The sequence below is a fragment of the Sciurus carolinensis genome, chromosome 17, assembly GCF_902686445.1.
Source record: "Sciurus carolinensis chromosome 17, mSciCar1.2, whole genome shotgun sequence".
NCBI lineage: Eukaryota > Metazoa > Chordata > Mammalia > Rodentia > Sciuridae > Sciurus > Sciurus carolinensis.
Genome location: NC_062229.1, coordinates 22,373,654 through 22,395,402, shown reverse-complemented (window position 1 = coordinate 22,395,402; position 21,749 = coordinate 22,373,654). Strand labels below are relative to the sequence as shown.

The 21,749-nt window shown below is 50.3% G+C and overlaps 1 protein-coding gene across 2 annotated transcripts in view; it reads right to left on the bottom strand.

Annotated features, from left to right (window-relative positions):
• Nucleotides 1-21,288, bottom strand: part of Upf1 (UPF1 RNA helicase and ATPase) — a 34,467-nt gene extending 13,179 nt beyond the window's left edge. Inside the window, exons 1-14 of one of the 2 annotated variants that reach the window (XM_047532675.1) lie at nucleotides 20,772-21,288; nucleotides 10,153-10,292; nucleotides 8,480-8,569; nucleotides 6,177-6,344; nucleotides 5,603-5,783; nucleotides 3,937-4,098; nucleotides 3,163-3,280; nucleotides 2,912-3,010; nucleotides 2,247-2,355; nucleotides 1,924-2,083; nucleotides 1,722-1,840; nucleotides 1,000-1,164; nucleotides 782-896; nucleotides 53-196 (exon numbers count right to left, since the gene is read on the bottom strand). In XM_047532675.1, coding sequence (XP_047388631.1) covers nucleotides 53-196; nucleotides 782-896; nucleotides 1,000-1,164; nucleotides 1,722-1,840; nucleotides 1,924-2,083; nucleotides 2,247-2,355; nucleotides 2,912-3,010; nucleotides 3,163-3,280; nucleotides 3,937-4,098; nucleotides 5,603-5,783; nucleotides 6,177-6,344; nucleotides 8,480-8,569; nucleotides 10,153-10,292; nucleotides 20,772-21,002 — 2,001 coding nt within the window. In that variant the 5' untranslated portion in view covers nucleotides 21,003-21,288. The remainder of the gene's footprint in view (nucleotides 1-52; nucleotides 197-781; nucleotides 897-999; nucleotides 1,165-1,721; nucleotides 1,841-1,923; nucleotides 2,084-2,246; nucleotides 2,356-2,911; nucleotides 3,011-3,162; nucleotides 3,281-3,936; nucleotides 4,099-5,602; nucleotides 5,784-6,176; nucleotides 6,345-8,479; nucleotides 8,570-10,152; nucleotides 10,293-20,771) is intronic. The other variant, XM_047532676.1, reaches the window with a different exon arrangement.
• Nucleotides 21,289-21,749: the final 461 nt, after the last annotated feature.

The window sequence follows — 21,749 nt, the reverse complement described above, 5'->3', positions numbered from 1 at the left end:
TTAGAAAACATGCATTTCAGATAAGACTGGCAGTGGAGGGGAGGTATCCCACCTGCTTGGCTCCGAGGACCACGGGAACCATGCACTCTGGCTCAGTGGCTTGGGTACTCTCATCGATTAAGATGGAGCGGAACTGCATCTTGGCGAGCCTTGGGTCACCAGCGCCCACACAGGTGCAGCAGATGACATCTGCATTCTGAGAAAAGGGTACAGAGGCAACAGGAAAACGACATGGTCAACGCTAGAGACCTGGGAAAGAGAGCAGGCAGGATGCGGGGTGCCAAGGGTGTTGCTCCATGCCCTCTCTGACAATTATTTAAATAAGCTGCCCCTCCCACAATATCTCCTGTCCAGATTGCCATGACCAGCAACTTAATGACCCAAATGGTTGTGCCTTTTTAGAGGCAACCTTCCACAGCTCCAGGTCTCACGACAGCCTCTAAGGGGCAGTGCTGAGCTGCTGAAACCCCCACACTAGGGCTGAGATCATACTTTTGGTGGGTTCATTCGTTGTAAGAGTGTGTTAGAGTACTCCAGACCCACTCCCCCAAGCAGCGGACCAGATTCCCAAGGTCCCAACAACAGAGTCTGGCAGGGAGTGAAAACCACCAGGAAATCATGTGTTTTGGGCAAGAAGGCAGACAAAGGGGTATCTAAAATTCTCTTTTCAAAAGTAAAACAACAAACAGGTGCCATCACAGGCTTCACAGACTGGCCTTTTGGTCCAAAGGAACAAAACATAAGCCCACTGCTCACAGGCTGTGCCCAGCCAGAAGCTCACCATGAGTAGCTCTCTCTCAGCCGTGCGCTTCAGGGCCCGGTACCGCTTCTCATCCGCAGAAGAGAGCTCCCCTGTCTCATCCTTCAGCTGCTGCAGCTTCTGCAGCTCTGGCATGCTGCAATCACACATCAAGTCAGAGGGCACGCGGGTGGTCTGTATGCACCAGCAGTACATGCAAGGGTCCAGTGAGGCGCCCACAGGGCCAGCCTGACACCCACCTGTCCATGTTCCTGATTTGGTTGTGCAGAGCCAAGAAGGACACTGGGGAGTCAATGGCCTCGCGACTCTTGGCACAGAGGCGCACAACTTTCAGCCCTGTCTGGTGGATCTTCTCCGTCAGCTGATCCACAGCTATGTTACTCGGAGCACAGACAAGTACAGGCCTGGAACAAGATGTGAACATCTCAGTTTTTGCCCAGAGGAAATTCAGTGAATGTTAATGAGCCAAGACCATTGCTTTTAACAGGCAGTGCAGCCAGCTTTGGATCTAAGGCTCTGGGCTGGAACGACACATCGGGAAGGAGCTACAACCCCGCAGTCGGAGCTTCTTGCTTCCCACCCAGCCTTCAGAGTTCTGACTCACGAGAAGTAAAGCGCTCGTGCCTGAATGCAGAATCCTCACCTCCTGTCCATATATACATCTGGGACCTTCAGAGTGCTCAGAAGCACAAAGGCACAACAGAGTCCATGACACACTGACGAGCAGTGTATTTAAAACGGCAGCGGGTTTGGTTACTCAAAAGGAATTGTGAAGATCAGATCTAGCACGACTCACATAAAGGGCAGAATGCCAAGCTACGCAGGGTCACTGCCTGCTGCTCTTCTCATATTATCTGGGCCTGAGGACACAACTGCATCCAAAGTTCTCAGCAGACAAAACTCCCCATTTCCACCACCCAAACCCTCCATGTCTCACCCACAAGCTGTGCAGACAGCCTACCCATTGCCTTGCCGAGCCAGGTGGTAAACAATAGTGGCCGATGTCACTGTCTTCCCTGTGCCTGGAGGGCCCTGGATCAGACTCAGAGGTCTCTGAAGTACAGTCTTCACAGCATAAACCTTCAAGTAAGGCACCAGCAGTTAGGAACAGCAGTTACCCAGCAGCCCTCCCAACAGGCCATGCAGGGTGGACCTGCAAGAACCTGAGAGTGGTTGAGGTCAGGGAGTCCTTGTGCTGTGAAGCGCTTCGGCAGCTGGCACTTGATGATCACATCCTCTACCTCATGACCAAGCAACTTGTGGTAAATGTAGCCCGACACAGAGGTCTCATCCACAGCAAATGTTTTCAGTGCACTCTGCATCCTGTAGGGAAAGCATGCAGTCAACAAAATTCAGTTGTGAACCACATTCCTGGCCATGGTGACAATTTACAGAGATACTGGAGGTGGCAGACGGTGACCCTAACAACAGCGGGCGTCTGCAAATCAGACAACAGCAGCAGCAACCGGTAGGAGGGTGGACGTACCTATCAAATGAGGTTGACTTCCACACAAAATCCACCTGGAAATTATGAGTCACCTCCACGGGTGCCCCCACACTGCTACGGAGTTCAATGGCGATCTCATCGCCATAATCTGGGTGCTGAGTTAAGTTTGCTTTCTTGTCCAAAGTCGGGTTTCCCCCTCCTAGGCAATCTCAGCTGTTGGTCTTTAACACTTATTTGGTTATTTAGGAGAACCCCCCTCTGTACCACATGCTGAAAACATGCAGAGCCAACACACAATCAGAGAGATCAGAGTTCTCATTCACAACGTTTGCTGTGAACCCAAGATACTTCCCACTGAGAGCCCATGATCACTTGCTGGCGCAGGTTGTGCACATGCTGTGTGTGTTCTCTCGTTCTCTCTCTCTCTCTCTCACACACACACACACCCACGAACAGGTGGGGAGGGGCCAGCTTTAGGCCAAGGCACATGTGGTAACACCACTGTGGATGCCCTATTTGAGCAGAAGGGAAGCAGCTGCATCCGCCCTACCCAGCCAAGGTTAAGGGACTATGGCTTTCCTAAAGGCAACAGAGTTCTATCAACCAGTTCCTACCATTCTGCACAGCTGTGCCCATCAAACCCATGACCCCACAACCATCTTTTCCCAGCTGAAACGGCCCAGCCCTCAGTACATGAAGGATACTATCGGGGACCTTGATGACGTGGCCAATCCCTTTCCAAAGGGGCGCAAGGTCCCCTTTGTACCGCAGACATATCTCATCCCCCTGCATGAGTCGCATGTCTTGCGGTGAAAGAGACAGCAAGAGAGTTAGCGTTTTTAACATATGTCGTGGCTTCCACCATGAAGAGTTCAAATCAAGGGACACTTTACAAGGGTGAAACTAGGAATTTTATGCTACTTATGGTCACAAATATTTTAAAACTTAAAATCACCTCTTAACCAAATTATGACTAAATCCTCATTACCAGAGTCAGTCTTGGGTAAAGTGAAGTAGGCGATTCTCTTCTTGTTAAGGCCCAGGTCCCACCTGACCGTGATGTTATCTTGAGTCTGAACACATGGAAAATAAAAGCCCGGTTAGCCTGCACACAGACATGGGCCTGGACACCATGTGTCTGGCTTGCCCTGAGGCTGTGAACCTCCAGAAAGGTCGTGCCAGTGGCTGCACACTGTAACTTCTGGGTGCAAAGTGACACCCACAGCCTGAAACTCCATCAAAAGCACGTCTGGGAGAGAAGCAATCAGGAAGCCCCAGAACCCATATAATAAAGTGACCCATCGGCAGACTGCAGCGAGCAATAGGAGGGCCCCAACACAACGTTCACTCCAGAGGAGGCTTCTTCCTGGACCGTGGGCTGTGAGAATTGGCTGCAGGAGGGAGAGAAGAGAGGTTGACTGCCATGCAGTGGGGTTCCCATTTTGCGGGCACATTCTTTGTAGTGACCTGGCATAAGGTCTAACTCTTGTAGCTGTAAGCAAAGCTGTAAACCAGACTGCAAGGGATTTTTGCTGGATATTAAAACAAAACACAGGTTGGTGTTTACTCCGATGACTGGGGCACTAGTTCTTCATCACTTGCATGTGACCGGGATCTGCGTTTCTGTCCAGCTCTGCAGCCTAGAGAGGAAAGCACCCTCCCCACCTTAGGAGAGATGCTTTGTTAAAGGAGAACCAGAGACCTCGAGCCCTTGCACACACCACATCACCTGTGACTCTTTCAGTTTCTTATCATAGTCAGCCTCCAGCTTGACCAGGGGGCCAAAGATGTTCTGGTACTGGTAAGCATCTTCGTACCGCAGGAGGACATGCTGTGGCTCCTCGTCCACTCCTGGCTTCTCCAGGTCCTCCAAGGTGGCTGAAGGGTTTTCCTACAGGATGAGAAGAGCAAGTGCTTGCCCCATTTCCACCCACATGCAAATAAGCAAGAGTTCAGAAGGCACCCAAGGAACAGAGCACGAGTCCCACTCCTCGGAATGGGTCCAGGTAGAGAGGCGACCAAAGTTCACTTCAGGTAGTGAGTGGTGCCCACACCACAAGGAGCAAGGAGTCCTGGTAGCAAGAACTCCATGCTGCTATCCCCTGCCAGCTTGTAATGTGCCTGTGCCTCAGCTGCCACTCCTAACCCCCCTCGTGAATATGCTACAGAGCTCCAGGTGCACAGCCTGACACAGAACTACAATAAAGGGGTCTTTTGGATCTGGCTGCCTTCTCCAAGAATGGCCAGCATCAAAGGTCTCTTCCAGCCTGCGTGAAGCCCACTGGTTTCTCTCTGTGGTCCACAGCAGGAGAGGCCTGTCTCCCATATCTTGCTGCCTCTGAGCTGAACCAATGTGGTCCTGCAGCTCTTCCCCAAGAGCTCTTAGGGAGCTCTGCACTGGTAGACAGAATGGTATCTGAGAACAGTGAAGTACTTCAGCAATCTGAAAACTGAAAGGGAAAGGTGCTGTGCTAGACAATGATTGAAAAAAATAGGATCCTACTGCTGGGTGAACTAGAGAAGCCAAGGTATAAGAATCACCAGTCTTGGTAATTTAGCATGACTTCTCAAAATAAGAACTAACGAGGGCTGGGGATGTAGCTCAGAGGTAAAGCTCTTGCCTAGCCTGTGCGAGGCTCTGGGTTCTATCCCTAGAACCTTACGAAAATGTCCCTATTTAAGGTTTCTGGTTGAATGGGTGTTGAATTAAAATTTCTAACCCAGTTAGAAATAACTTTATCACAAAGTCCTAAACAGCCAGAACAAAAGAAGGGTTTCCTTGGAGAAACAAGGGGTGGTGTGTACCATGAGTCTGCAATCAGAGCAGGAACCCGATTATCTGGCTTCTCCCCTTTACATCCTCCTGTGCTAACCTTGGCTGACCTCCTCCCTACAGCTGCTCCCTTGGTTTTAAGTAGCATCCACAGTCTTCCTGACTGCTCAGGACTGGTAAGTCTGCCAAGGCTGGTTCCCAAACTTCTTCCCATCCCCCACCAAAAACTTGCCTAAACAGTACCTGGGCTGCACTCTGCTTCACACTAAGCCAGCCACACATGGGGACTCACTGGCCTCAACCACAGCCAGCAAGAAAACAAATTCCAACAGTCAGAGCTTCCCCTCCCAGAGCTAGGCTCTCCTGGGTCAGGCAAGTCAGGGAAACCTGCTGATGAAAAGTGGTCCTGAACATTGTGAGTTGCCCAACAGGAACGTACAGGGGTTAAAAGGAACCCCTGTGGCCTGCAGGTACCCCCCAGGCCACTGTAGCTCCATTCCTTCTAGAATCTCAGGTGGTCTCATTTGGTCAGGCTATTTGTGAAGACACTTCTTCCACCCTCCTGTCCAACCAGAAGCTGGTAGTGCAGGTCAGAGGGTTAGCTTTACATTCAGGCGCTCACCTTCCAAAGTTCTTCTAGCTTGTTGATCTGCTGGGCCGTGATCTGCCGGGCCCGCAGCTGTTCCTGTTCAGAGGGGATCTTGACCAGCCAGGAAAGGAAGCATCGGTCCTGGATCAGGGGTTGCCACTGTGAGCTGTCCCAGTTGATGTCCTTGAGGCTGCTCTGGCTTGCACAGGGTTGCCTGCAGAAGCCCCCAGGGGGTGGGGGGAGAGAGAAGAGCCCACCTTTCAGATCAACACCCCTCAGGGATGACCTTTCACCTAAAGAGGCACTTCCCTGCTGTCTACTACGTGATCACATTACCTTTAAATTGTTAGTAATAAATTGCATCTCCCTGTGCACTTGAGCTCTGAACTCTTAAAACTCAGAACAGACTTTGTTTCACAGAATTGTTTTTATGATTTAACCAGAACACACCCCAAAAGAGTTACTCAACATTCCCAATTCTCTAACCAGCCCCAGCCCCCCAAAGTTCTCATACCCTGCCAGTCAGGAAAAAAAATTTTTTTAAAGCACAGTACCATTGGGTCAGAGCCCTGGCTGTGGTGGAGGGCCAACCACAGTGGCCCCTCACCTGCACAGCAGCACGACAACTGAGTCAGCCTTGGCGGGAATGAAGCCGAGGAGGAAGACATTGCGACAGCCGCAGTTGTAACACTCCAGGACCGTCTCCCCCAGGGGCCCGTCCTTGTGCAGAGTCACCTCTTTGCATTTTGCCCTCACGAGGTGATTTACAATGTGGCTGAAACCAGGAAATGATAAACAGTTAACACCCAAAGTTTGACTTTTCACCACTTCCAATTTTCAGGCCCCTGCTAAAAGTTCCGGTACCGTTCACGGTCCATTAGCAGAGGCGGTCACACCTCATCCATCTGGCGTCCCCTGGGAGCAGCCCTCCCCTGATCTGGCTCCCACTGAGCACAAAAATCATCCCCGACTTCAACCACTTTTAAGGAAAACTTCCATAACACATTTCACATAGTTCCTGCATTCTTCAACCCAACTCCTCAGGCCTAACCGAACCAATGCTGGGGCAGAGGCTACTGTCAGGACAGAGGACGGGCCTCCAGGAGGTGCCACTGCTCCAGCCTCACTTCTGTCTTCTGCCAAAAGTCGCTTCTCGTAGTCCCTGTCACTACTTCCAGGAGCAACGGCCCCTAAATTTGTTGCAAGTCAGGAAATGTGATAAGTGAACATATTAGAAGCTAGAGTATAGTTTAAACAAAACACATACAAAAAACCCCAAAACCTGAGTGGGGCTCAGGATAGCCCTCCCAGTTCACCTAAACGGGGCCTGTGCTCCACTGGGCTCCAAGCCAAGTGAGCCACATACAGAGACACGCTGGCCTCATCTAACTGCAGGAGGCCCCCAGTGTGCCAGTGCACTGCTCTGCCTCAGGCTCTCCCAGGGTCTCCCCTGCTCTGAGCCTTCCTGCTGCCTGTCACAGGCAGGTTATACGGCCTGGGCATGTCAGCCAGCCTCCACGGCTTCCTTGCTATGTGCTCTCTCTGGAACCCTGCCCTACTTTCCCCACTCCATCACACGCTTTAACTCAAATGCCAACTTCTTACCCCTCTCTGGCTGCCACCAAGCCCTTGAGGTTATCCTACCAACTTCATGCACTCTTGGCATCCCAGAAGTCCCGACTCCTCCCTGGAGCAGCAACCACTGGACAATGAACCAGAAGCATGGATGTCCGGTGGCCTTTCCTATGCCTGCTTCACCTGATGGCATTCAAAGTTCCCTGAAAGCAAGTGGCTACCCCATTACTCCTGGCCAAGACTCGCACAGAACACGCAATGGTGGTTGGCTTGTTTTTTTCCTTAGAGGCCCTTTGCTTGCTTCCCTGTTCTTGGCTGTGCTGACTGGAAGCAGGGGTTGCCAGCTAAGAAAAAGTTTTATTTAATTGCTTTTCCTGCATGAGAGGAACTCATGCCAACAGAGCAACACTTGAATTATTCACAATACTCTGAAAATGGAACATGAATGTCTTGGTTAATCTGAAGACCCTCTCTCGCCATACTCAGAACACCACGTTGTGAGTCATTAACTCAGTGAGAACATGACATCTGTCCTTTCTGTCCACGTCCCTGCTGCTGACATGAGAAGTCTGAGGACTCTGCAAATGCGCTCACCTATGAGCTTTGACCACTTCCTCCACAATGGGATACTCAGAAAAAGACCCTGCCGCCTAGCTGGCTCCGGGAGCACTGCCTCCCCAGGTCTTTGCTCCATTTCTTGACAACAGTGGAGTGAGCCCTGGGCTGCCAACCCCACCAGCAAGGAGGCCCAAAGCATGGACAAGATCTTAAGACACTGCTGAAACTCGGCACCAGGAGGATGCTCATCTTATCCCAAACACAAAACAAGGGACCCAGTCACAGCTGCTGCTGATCAACAGCAGGAAGGGAAGCCCAGCACTGACGGTCAAATGAACTTGATTTAATCCGATGATTCAGGATCTGGCCCGAATTAGCCTCAGGACTGCTCAGATGAGCCAGGGCCAGAATGAGCCTTCTCAGGAACCGGCTCCTCTGGATGCCCAAGACCGCCCTGGGAACAGCCTCCCAATAAGGAAGACCAACAGACGTGCCAGCGGCTCATCTTGCAGAAAAAGAGAAATAAAAACTAGGAATGAGAATTAAGCCAACCCTACTTGCATAATAAAAAGAACCACAAAGAATAAATCAAGGGTAAATACATTAAGGCATTCACACACTACCATCTGTTTCAAGTTAAACCAGTCACAGAGGAGGGAAAAAAACCAGGTTTGTTAGTGTGATTTTATATTGCGCTTCGCTTCAACATTTCCATAATTTACACACAAATCTGAGCACATCACTGATTAAAGACACATGCACGGTTTGATTATCTACCTGCCAGAAGTATTTCCACGGCCGTTACAGAACCACTTCTTGCTGGTATTACAGTAAACCACGCAAGCAGGATCGTGTATTCCACAGTAACTAAAAAAGTCCAAACATCAACAGTTAAAGCTGGAAGGGTACTCTCTGGTTTTAATTTGGCAGGATGTAAAATTCCTTCCTCTTACAACATTTTTAAGTTTTTCATTAAGCACATATTCAAAGCCAGCCCAGTAAGAAAGTCACGCAGGTTAATTGTTGGCTTCCCAAAGTTGGTAACACAGGGAAGAACCAGGTGAGCCTTGGCCACTCTGGGGTGGGGGGAGGGGCCACCCAGACCAGTTGCAGAGCCCCTTCCAGGGGAGGAGAAAGTGACACCCAAGGCCATTCTAGACCCTCCCCTTTGTCCTGAAGTTTCAGGAATCCCAATTAGTGCAACACTGTGGGCAGTGAGCTCCAGGCCCCAGCAGAGGGCACTGTGCTCCCAGGGAACTGGGCACCAACCCTGAGGTGGAAGGCCTTCCTGTGCCTGGCCACAGATGGAAACTCAAGTGTGGGGCACTTGGAAGGATCCAGCCCTCTACTCTACCCCTGGCTTGGGTTTTCTGAAAATCAACACATCCAAAACACTGGCTCTTGCTGGATGTGGTGGCACACGACTGTAATCCTAGTGACTTGGCAGGCTGAGGCAGGAGGATCACAAGTTCAAGGCCAGCCTCAGCCACGTAACAAGAACCTGTTTCAAAATTTAAAAACGGGGGGGGGGGGTGGTGGCGGGGGGCCTGGGGATGTGGCTCAGTTATTAAGTGGGTGGAACCCCCAGATCCTCAATACCAAAAAAACAAAACACCAACCAAAAAAACCCAGAACACTGGCTCTCCACAGAGTTCTGCTTCTGTACAAAGTCAAGAGTCAATTTCAAAATAGAATGCATTCAGGCTAGGAAGCTTTCTTTCCCTTATCCTCACCTCTCCTGTTACTAAAAGAGCAGGAGAGGAACACCCCCCATCTCACACCATGGAAACAGCAGGAAGGGTGAGAGGACTGTGCAGCTTACTCCCCTGCTACTTGCAGGACAATTTTCCAGCATCACTGTACACAGCAATAACACTATGTTCATAAAAATTTTATGAATTATAACAGCCAAAATAAAGTGTAAGTCACTAAGTGGAGATAAGAGCCACCCTCTGTTCAAGAAAGCTGACCTGCGTGCAGCCAAAAAGGCTACAGCAGTGGGCACAGATCGCTTGCTGATGGGCAATGTGGCCCAGGGTCAGGCAGGTTGAACTTGGCCCAGGCCCACATGTGAACTGACTGGCCAGGTGTAGTACACAAAATTATTTTCTCTCTTATGGTCTCAATTCCCTCACGTTTGTGTGTGTGAAACAAAAAGCAAGATAAGTCCAAATATAAGGGATGGCCCTACCCAAGATAAGAATTCCAAATTTGGTCAGCATACAGGTCTATCCACTGAAAATTCACTTCCAATTTTCCTGGAATCATGAACTTCAGGGAAGCAGAACTTTTAAAGGAACTTATGAGTAACTTCCTTACTCCCAAGGACAACATTAACAGTGCTACAGGCCACAATCACAGTACAAGGGCTCCCATGCCTGGGAGGTGAACATCCCAGGCCCCAAATGGAGGCACCTGCCCGCCCACCAAGTCCCAGTGCCAGCGCCCACCTGCAGGCATGGATGGGGAGGTCCTTTGTGTAATAGGTATCTTCTTCATCTTCTTCAAAGTTCAACTCGGCCAAGAGCTGGCTGGTCTTAGCCACACTGTCGTCCACAGCCCCATTCTGCAGGATGCCCTCAGGTCCAACCTACAGCAGAATGGCAGTGTCACCTAAGGGAGGCCACAGATGCCAGGACTTGGCCCAGGCCATGCCCGCTCCCAAAATAAGTAGTCACAGTGACTCTTCAGGAGGTGGTTTGCTCTCTGCTGAGTATGGTTGTGCTGAACCAGTCGGTTTTCCACATGTTATTCTTCCCTGTCAAACCCACCCAATAAAAGATGGTTCTGGTGCATCCTCCCTACTCACTTCACTGCACACTCAGTCTGACCCCTGCCTGGCCACAGAGCCATGCCCATGGCACTACAACCAGGAGGCTGACACTTGGTTCCCATCACTGAAGGTCACAAGAAGCAAGATGACATTTACAAACTCAATCTGGCCCACCCTGGGAACAGGTGCACAATGTGAGACCAGAAGGCCCGGAGTCCCATCACAGTAAAGGCTCTTCTAGCAAGAGGAATGCGGGTTGTCATGCCAGGAGATGCAGAAAAACTTCAACTACACCCACTGCCACCTCCCTTTTCCCACAAAGAGGTTTTGATGTGGAGCAGAAAGGGAATGCTAATGGAATCCTTTTCATCCAGGATATAACTTTATACTTTTATTCATTATAGTAGCAAAGGACAACAGAGGATGATTTTAAGTAACTAACCCATGAACTGCACAGGACCTGGGCACTGAGGTCACACCATTTGACAACACACTGACTCCGCTGGCAGAGCGAAGCAAGAGCTCCTAATGTGGCCCCCAGGAACCACCACCTCAAACCACAGATCAACAATCCCTGCCATCAACCTCCCAGGTCACTTAACCCCACGCAAGGCTGGATGAGACAACAGGAGTCTCATTGTAGAGATGGAAAACAATGGTGGTACTAAATTCAGGACTAGGGAAGACTGACTGGAATCTTCAGGGCAGGTGCCAGGTTTCTGATCTCTAAGATGGGAGCAGACACCCCCTATCCCTGGATGCCTCCTCCAGCAGGGAACAAGACAGCTGAGTGAAGAAGGGGCCTCATTCAGTACCTCCCCAAGTTCCCTCCCTCCAGCCACACCCCCTTCCCCAGTATTTCCACCTCAGAAATGTATTAATCTGTCAAAACCCAAAGCCAAGGCTGTGGTGGCACAGACCATGCAGGACCCAAACAGGCTCTAGAAACTATCAATGAGTTAAAAGAGATGCATAGGCAAAAAGTGCCTGGAGCACAGGCAGGTGACACAATGGGTGAGAAAGAGGATCACTGCCCTGCCACTCTGTGAACTGAAAGCCTCTGACTTCATCAAGCCCTCCTACTACTAGGGAGACTCAGGACCTCCCTGCAGCCCGCCTCACTCCCCACCCTCCAGGCACCGTGTGACTGGCCAAGAAGTCCAGAAAGCAGTCCCCATTTTCATCTCTGCTCCAGATATAGTATCTAAAGGCATACTCTAGAAGTTCCAGCTACCTGGCCCCATACAAGAACCCCAGGACTAGGGCCCCTAAGTTCTTCAGTTCTGCTCCACATGTGAACCCAGTCACAACTAAGCCCACATTCAAAGTTTACCTAAGAGCTGTTATGCTATTGATGGCCTGCAGGAACTTTTCTACCCAGAGTCAGTTACTTTATAAAGATGCTACAGAACTCAGACAGTTCATGTAGTGGTGCATGCCTGTCAGGAGGCTGAGATAGGAGGATTGCAAGTTCCAGGCCAGTCTCATCAACTTAGTGGGATCCTGTCTCAAAATAAAAAATTAGGGTGAGAGGGAAGAGCCAGGGATATAGCTCAGCAGTAAAGTGCCCCTGGGTTTAATCTCCACTACCCACCCCCCAAAAAATAAACTCACACTGTTCACTGCAGCATCACAAAAATCATGTCATTCCCACAGAGAAAAAGCTCAGAAATCAATAAATTACACCATAATGTGCTAGTATAAACTCTCAAACCAGACTTCTACTCCACACCTCATGCTGCTCAGTCTCTGCACTTACCAGCACCCAGGCCCTTTGCACTTTCTGCCCCTCAACGTAGCACGGCTGGCTTGAAGTTCTTCAAGGTCTTGGTCTACAGGACTCCTCCCACGCACGTCTTCTGACACCACCTGGAGACTTGGTGGGGCCAGTTTCTGTCCCTGCTATTAGCACATCACCGAGTATGGAGACAAACTGTGGCCCTTCCTGTGAGCCGGGGGAATTTACTGTGCTTCTGACATTGTGGTCTTGATACACAGTTGCATTTCCCAATGTCCTAATCATGTCATTTTTTTTAAATCCAAGACTCAGTTAACAGTGGATATGATCCGTGATATGTCTTTAGCCTCCTTTAATTTATTAGTCTGAACCACACAAATACACTGGAATTTGGCCATTTCTGACCTATAAAGAAGGTGACTTCACATAGTCCTGCCCAACAAGTGGTGGTTCCTGAGTCCAGTTTTCCATGTTCCTTCTTGACAAAAAAAAGAAGCCCCTCCCTCCTCTCCCTTACCATTGGGCACCTATGAGGCACAAGGATCCTTGAACTACACAGGATTCTGGAGCCTACCCTGATTCACAGGGCCCTCCATATGGCCAGCAGTGACTAAAGTATCCCCAGATCACCTTGAGTTAACTCTGCCTGCCTAGAACTGGGATCAGCCACTCTCTGAGATGAATCCCACCTCACCTCTGGGGAGAAGCTAGGGTGTAATGAGGAGACCCAGTCTAGAAGGTGGACACGTCACAGGATGACTCAGACTGGACCCCAGTTCAGAAGCATGAAAAGAAGGCAGAGGGACTGCTTTGGAGAGTGGAACCTAGAACAGAGATCATCTCAAGACTGGACCTCCACAGAATCCAAGGGAAGAAGTGGATGGTGGAGAATGGGAAGCCCTACGTATTAGATGATCCTGGAAAACACACTGTTGATGCTGTTTGTCTGACAACAGCAGTGCAGCTATGAAGGCAGATGCCCTTTTCTACTTCCAGAAATGCATCTTAAACATTATAGGTCAAAAGAGTTGAGTATCGCCAATTCAGATGGCTTGACCTTAGAAGTAAGGGTGCAATGACACTTGGGACTTCAGTGAAAAAAAGAGGGAGAAGAAAATCTTCCCAACTGTTAGATGGAAAAGGTACATAAGCTGAACTTTCATCCTCTCCTATGTTAGAAAATGGGCCTTCAGTGTTTTTATATGGAGAATAAGGCAGCAGACTCTGTGAATCCAGTGCTCAAAAGCAGGCAACAACTGCTAGAAGGTTAAGTACAACTAAAACCCGATGCCCTGGCCTCTACCCAGGACCAGGAGCCACCTCCCTGTGTTGCTGTGGCCCATCTCCTGTGCCCCTAAGCTGCTGATGCTTGAGAGGAGTGCTACCCGGGGTCAGGGCAAGGGTTACCCAGAGCCTAGCAGTCAACCCAAAATCACCTGAATGATGACATGCTGGCCTGGCAACAGTCAAAGGGATCCTGAAAAGCTCAGCTCAGACATCCAGTTCCCAAGCTGCTATTTGACCAACACATACACAAAGACACAAGAACCTGTTGTTAGTCATGGGATCCTAGGACCCAGTAGTCCCCTACCTATGGAAGGAAGCCAAATGTTGCTCTCAAAAGAAAGCTCTCTGCTCAACAAGAGTTTAAGGCCGCCAGGAGCAGTGGCATACTTCTGTAATCCCAGGTACTCAGGAGGTTGAGGCAGAAGATTGCAAGTTCAAAGTCAGTCTCAGCAATTTACCAAAGCCCTAAGCAACTTAAAAGAAACCTGTCTCAAAATAAAAAATAAATAAATAAAAAGGGCTGCAGATAGGTGCTATGGCACACAACGGTAATCCTAACAACTCAGGAGGCTGAGGCAGGAGGATCAAGAGTTCAAAGCCAGCCTCAGTAAAAAGCAAGGCACTAAGCAACTCAGTGAGACCCTGTCTCTAAATAAAATACAAAACAGGGCTGGGGATGTGGCTCAATGGTGGAGTGCCCCTGGGTTCAATCCCCCAGTTTAAAAAAAAGGGGGGGGGGGCTGAAGAAGTAGCTCAGTGGTAAAGTAACCACCCCCCCAACCCCCCACCCACACAAAAAATTCAAGGCTGTGAACTATATGAGAGCAGAGCTGCAGACAGCACTGGGAACTGGCCCAGAGTCATCACCTGGCTTCCCTGGCCAGAACAGCCTCTTGGCTCCGGGCTCTACAGAGCACAATCACACATCATGGCCCTCTCTGCCAGTCTTGACAGTCCCAACAAAATGAGAGCATTCCACCACAGTAACAACCACAAACTTCCCCTGGCTTGAACCACTGATCTGAATATGGCCCCTGCTGCCTCCGTACTCTCTGCCCTGGGGAGCCCTCTCAGGGTCTCCTCTGCCAAAGGGGAGACAGCAGCCCAGATGTAACTGTGAACAGGAGCTCAGGTCTGCTCTATTCGGTAGCCTCTCACAGAGATGGCCCCAATGCTGAGCATATGCACCAAGAAGGGACACCTGGTGACCTGGTAAGCCCCCTCCCCCACACACGTTCACTCGTGTATACGTGTTCACACATGTATACATATAACTTGTATACACAGCCCTGACTGAGCAGCCTCTTCTGTCTCAGCTACACTTCCAGCTCCCCCATGTTTGTTAGGCTGGCCAAACTGCCTGACCTCTTTGCCACAGTCCTTTCCCAGGCCCCCAGAGTCTTAAGGGTCCTTCCTCTCAGTTTCGTTCGTGTCTCCCTCAGCAGCTTGAGGCTTAGGATACCACCTAACTCCCTCAACCCAGCACACCAGCCTTGTACCCCTGCTAGCTCCACACCCAACCGTCCTCCATGCCAAGCCCCATGCACACTCCATGCCCACCTCCCCACCTGGTGAGTTCACCTTCTGAACAACTCCAGGACCACTGCACACCTGCCTTCAGAGCAGACCACTCCTGTTCTAGGGCCTTCTCAGTTTCAAAGCTCACTCCCTGAGCAGGGCAGCACATGCAGTTTTCTAACAAAGAAATAGCAGTTGGCCAAGATCTTATTCTCTATCAGTTGGTGTCATTGCCCTTAGCCTTCCAAGCATAGCAGGGGGCTGGAGTCCAGGGTCAGAAGGGAGAGGTTGGCCTGGCAGCTGGATGGAGAGTATGAAAGTAAACATGAACAGATGTGCAAGGTCTCAGAGGCAGGTTCCCGCCCCTCAAGTGGGCACATCTCCCTCACATATGACCAATGACCAGCGAGCACAGATCTAATAAGGCAGTCAGACCATGAAACCATGCACAGACACTGGAGCTGTGGAAGTGCGGCTACAGAGACCAGCAGGACAAAACAGGGGAAGGAAGGAGAGGTGGAGTGAAATCAGTCGGTGAGCAACTTCGTGATGGTTGCACAACTCCGTAGATTATGGCATACCATTAACTTCTCCCCTAATCATCCTAAATGTGGAGGAAGATATTAATTGGAAGAAAAAAGGAGTTGTTTCACACATTCCCACTAACTGCACTGTTGGCTCCCTTTCTTGGGAAAGTCCTAAGTATTTGACCAAGCACCTGCCGAGCCTCTCCAGGTGAGCAGCACCTTGTCTCCCTTGCTTTCATGGCCCAGTGAATCAACTATAACTGAGACAACTATAACTGAGAGTTTGCAAAGCCCCAAGGGACAAAGTCACCTGTGCATTTAAATACACAACTCTTAAGAAACCTAGGACTATGGGGAATGATCATAAGCTACGGGATCAGCAGGCAGAAAAGGGTCTATTTACTGACCTTGGGGACAGATCCAGACAGCCATCCAGGAACTCTGAAGGTAGTTAGGACCACAGTTGTGAATATGAGGCAACTTTTATCCTAAGTTTTCTGCCATGTGAAGAGGAAAAGAAAACCCTATTTTATGCCCTCAAGACTAGAACTAGAAAGGAAGTGCATGTGAAGAGCTTAGCAGGTGGGAAGGAAAGCGAGTTCTACTGGACCACAAGCCAGCTGGGAGCTTTTGCTAGATGATATCCCTCATGCAACGAAGAAAGATGGTGTGTTTTTTAAATATAAGTGGTTCTTGCACTTAAAAGTAAAATCTGAGTGTGGGATGATGGTTGAAGCTGTGAGTAAAAAGGGAGCACCTGCCGCAGGCCTAATATGAGGATGAGGGAACAAGTTCCCCACATCTCAAGCAGTACCTTCAGGGTTACCTGGAGCACATGCTCCAAAACACTGTGGTCCTCTCTGAAAGGAATGCACCTTCCCACAAATCTTAATATTTCCAGGAGATTTTTTTTTTCTTTTTTTTTTTTTGTGGTGCTGGGGATTGAACCCAGGGACTTGTGCATGCGAGGCAAGTACTCTACCAACTGAGCTATCTCCCCAGCCCTCTAGGAGATTTAAGGTGAAGAAAAGTCAGCCAAGCCAACAGGCAGGCTTGTCCCCAGCTGACTGTACATACTTTATCTCTTCACCTGTTGATGGTCATTTGGGGCTTTTTCCACTTAGGACCTCTTCACAAAAAAAGCTGCTGCTATCAAATTCCAACCACCCTATGTGGACAGACACCTTCATTTCTCTGCTGGGTCACAGGGAGGTGAGTGGGGAACTGTCCCACCAGAAGTGCAGCCACTTGAACACTGGAAAAGGCACATACTGGTATCTCTATGGGATTTTTCTTTTAATGGTTCCACTAAAGTAAAACTGACACACAATAAATGGCATGTTGAAAGTGTATAATTTTAGAAACTGACATATACCAACATATGTAAACACAAAACTGTCACTACAATCAACGTAATGAACACAGCTATCACCCCAAGTCTCCTAGTGCCCTTTGCCATTCCCTGTCCCTACCCTACCCTCTTTCCATCCTCCCCACCACTGGTATGCTATCACTGTAGGTTAGATGGTACTTTCTAGAATTTCACATGAGTGAAATCACAAGCGTATACCCTTGTCTGACCGCTTCTTCCACTCAAGAGTGATTATTCCGAGATGCATCATGTTGTCAGGTGCATCAGTAGTAGTTTATTCCTCTTTATTACTGGGTAGTGTTTCCAACTCTTACATTTTTACTGTAATTCCACTGTTTGGAGGAAACCTGATATCACCCACAGTTGAGAGGAAATATTCCAACTGTGCAGACCAAAAAGTTTGTTACCCCAGCTATCATGCAAACAACTTCAGGAATTACCTTTCAGTGGGGGAAGGGCCCAGGAAAGGACCGGATACTCAAAGAAGAAAACTGTCCCTTTATCTTCTGGATGTTTGGCAGAATGTGTGAGCACTCTTCATCCCTGGATCTCAGGGGCTTTGACAACCATCAAAACGAAAGTTATTTGAACAAGCTCCCATTTCAACAGGAGCTACCCTGCTGCTGCTCTCCACCCCTGACTGGGAAGCATACTGCAACTTTATGGAGAATTTAAGGTAAAATCCACTGTGCAAAAATGGCACAAGCAGATCTGCCATCAAGAGTAGCAGCACAGAGGCAAGCAGTGTGACTCCTCAAAAGGTTAGATGCAGAAGTACCACAGGACCAGTGATCTCACCAAAAATGCATCCACACAGAAACTTGTAGTACTCCCACATTCACAGCAGAACTATCCACAATAGCCGAAGGTAAACAGTCTCAAGAGTCATCAACAGACAAACGGATAAACAAAATGTGGTCCATCCATACAATGGAATATTACCCAGTCATAATGTGGAATGAATAAATGAAGCATTAATTTATGCCATAATGTGAACGAACTTTGAAAACATTATACCAAGTCAAAGAAGCGAGATACAAGGCAGGGGCTGTAACACAGCAGTAAGGTACTTGCCTTAGTATGCTGGAGGCCCTGGGCTCTAGCCTCAACACCAAGCAAAAAGAAAAAACATGAAGCCAGATATAAAACACCACATATTTTATGATCACATTAATATGAAATGTCCAGAAAAGGCAAATCTACAGGGACAGAAAGTTAAAAATAAATGGTTGCCTGGGATTAGGGAAGGGAGGATTGTGGAACTAAGGGATGAGACACCAATTTCTTTTTGGGATGATAAAATGTTCTAAAATTGATTTGGGTGATGGTTGCACAGCTTTGAATATGCTAAAATTCACTGAACTGTAAATGTACAACAGGTGAATTGTAGGGTATATGAACTCTGTTCTAACACAGCTATGTCACAAAAGTGCCTGCCCTTGACAGTTGACAGTCACTCATCCAGTAAGAAAAAAAATCAGAATCTGAGTCTTCTGGTGGCCCCTGGTGAATGGGTGGTTACACAGTCACCTCATGAGGACAAATCAAGAATATCTTCTCAAATGTTTTAGGCAGCTGATGCTACCAAGCTGGCACAGGGACAATCAACTTTCTCTTGCTTTACAATTATATTTAGATTTTCCTGCCCCAGAATTAAGGTCCTCCAGTGATATAAACAGATGGAAGGTACTCCCCTTCATCAAATATGAATCCCAGGGTCGAGGATATAGCTCAGTTGGTATAGTGCCTCCTCGCATGCACAAGGCCCTGGGTTCAATCCCCAGCACCGCAAAAAAAAAAGTAAGGTTATAGGTAGGTGGGTCACCAAGTTTAATTAAAAGTAAGGAAAGACGTAATCTTTGATGTCTTCAGAACTCCAATGAGTTCAACTGCAATGTTTACCTCTGATGGAGCATTTTAATGGTCTGATTTTGTATAGTTCAGTATGCCAGTGCAGGAAAGTGAATCGATCACTTCAAATCAAAGAGGACACGCCCCATGACTGACTGCCAACAGAGGGCAGAACTCAAAGCTGTTGCAGGTTTGTTGTTTTATGTTAGCTACAGTTATAAGAATTCCTAATAAAATGACTACCCCCCCTGTGCACACCGACCCCAGCTGCCCCACCACTGTTTACTGCTGGACCAAGAGATCTTTATCCTCAGCCTTCTTGACACATGGACACAATTTACAGAGACAACTGTCTGGCCAATTTACACATGGATCCAGATGCCCTTATATGTAAAAGGAATAAAAATAAAACTGCCACCCCCTGATTTTACAGCTGAGAAAGCAGAGATCCACAAAGGAGGGAAACTACAAGGAGGTGGGGTTTACCCAGTTCAGCTCACTTCTCCATGCACACTCTCCCCTCTCCCTACCTCCCTTCACTAAATGTAAACAAAACTGAAAAAGAAAAAAAAAAAAAAAAAAAAAAAAACTCTATACATGCACACCTGCTCTTCCTGATGCCCCAAGCCAGCAAGCTTTCTATTTTAAGGAATCTGGGGTTAGAATGAGTCAAATGTTTTTGCCTCTTATTAGGGGACTAAAAGAACTCCCAAGTGGGTGGTCTACCCACAAGGGTGACTCAATCGTTAGCACATAGCCCCCCCACCCAACCCAAGAACAGTCTGAGCTCACTCCAGCTGATTGGGTGGTTCCCCAAACCTGGAGTACAAGGATGTGCCCAGGTACACCTGTGACAAGCTGAGCTCTGTAGCTCCTCCCTGGTGAAGAATTCAGGAAAATAAACCTGAGGGAAGTGCCAAGCACAAAGCAAGCAGTGGGTGAAGGCAATCTGAGATCCAGAGGGTGGTACCACATTTTCAGGACCCGGCCCAAGACACCAATCACCCCCCCCCCCCCCCCCGCAAATCCCAAGCAGGTCCCCAGGCCCAGGAAGTGCACACTTGTTATTTTCACATTCTAAACCCCAATTTAAAACACCTAAGAAGACTTCGTTCAACTTCCACTTCGTTAAAAATGAATTTCCGACGTGGCACACTCTTTATGTAAAAACCGCTCTCACTGCCCACTGGAGAAACAAAACTCAAACCCAACTTTTCCAAGGCAGGGCTGTGGAGTTATGTAACAGGTCAGTTTCAGCAACAAGCAATGCAAGGAGGAAAAACAAAACGCAACCGGCCTCTTGAATAATCTCAAGAGTCAGTGAGTGTGTGGTTCTTCCACGCGAGTCACAAAGTCTGTCTCTGTTCCGGGAGCCTCGACCCTCCGCTAGCCAGGGTCCCTGAACCCCGGGAAATTTAAACGTGGGCAGCTTAGTGTGCCTGAATGGCCGGGCGGGAAATGCGCGGGGGCGGTCTTCTGAGACCGCTGCGACCACAGATACCGGGACCTGGAGGCTGGTCCTGCCAGACGGAGGCCCGCGAAGAACCCTCCCAACCTGGCTTGCGCAGGCCACGGTCCCAGCGCAAGGAACTTGGGTTATGCCAGGGGCAGACCTAGGACAGGTCATCCTAGACGCACCCGGAAGGGGACTAAGGGCAGGTCACCTAAGATCTGATATGAGCAAGAACCAGACGCAGCCGTTCGGGGGGACCTGAGGCAGATCACGGAACAGGCGGGCGAGGGACCCACGGCAGGTCAGCCCTGGTCCGGCTGCAGTGGAAGAAACGGGGGCGCGTCAGCTGGGATCCAGCCGAAGCGGGGGACGCCGGGCAGGTTACTCCAGCCCTGGCCGGTGTGAGGGACACCAGGCACGTCAGGCCGGCCCGGCCAGAGCTGGGGACCCGGGGCGGGTCAGGTCGGGTCCGGCGGGAGTGGGGGAGCTGAGGCAGGTCCCGGACGCCGACGCCCGACCCGGGCTTCCGGCGCCGCCATGTGCCGCTCACCTGCGCGTCGAGCTGTCCGGCCGCAGCGCCCGCGCCCGCGCCGCCCGGGCCTCCCGCGCCGCCTCCTCCGGGGCCGCCGGGGCCACCGGGGGGCGTCTGCGTCTGGCTGGGGAGGGTGAAGTCGGTGAACTCGAACTCGGAGCCCTGCGTGTCGGCGCCAAGCAGCTCAGCCTCCTCTGTGTCCAGGAAGGTGAGCGTCTGCGAGCTGGGCCCGTACGCCTCCACGCTCATGGTGCCGCCGGGTAGGGCCCTCAGGCCGGCTGAGCGGCGTACTTGAGCCCGCTGCCGCGCTGAGGCCTAGGCCGCAGGCTTCGGGTTGCCGCCGCCGCCGCCGCCCCCGCGCGCCCGGTTCGGACCGAATCGCCCGCCTTGAAGCAAGCTGGGCAGAGAGCCACGAGCGCCAAGCCGCCGCCGCCGCCGCCGACTCCCTCAGAGCCGCAGCTCCCCTCAAAGCTGCCCGCCGCTCTGAGCCCCCGGCAGGAACCGCCGCCACCGCCGCCACCGCCGTGCGCGTGCGCGAGCTCGACGCCGGCGCAGGTGCGCGTGCGCGAGCCCGACGCCAGCGCAAGCGCGCGCGCTCCTCTCGGACGCTGCCAACCGCGCCCCGACGCCGGAGCCGAGCGGGACGACGGGACGCGCAACGCGCACGCGCAAAGGGGAGGAGCTCCCAACCGCCGCGGCGAGGGCTGCTCGAGGACTTGGCCCCGCCCCAACCGGTGCTTAGTGACGCTCCGGCGGCGGGCGGTGCGGATGCAGTGTTCTGAGCAAGTGCAGAGTCGGGCTGGTTGAGCGCCGAGTGCCCTCCACAGGTGGTCCTGCTGGGGAGGTTGCGGGGGCAGTGCGCACCCAATTCTTTTTAAAATTCTGTTTTTAAAATTTGTTCTTTTTAGGTATACACGACTGTAGAGTGCATTTTGACATATCGTACATACATGGAGTAGAACTTCCCATTCTTGTGGCGAAGTCACTGGTCGCGTA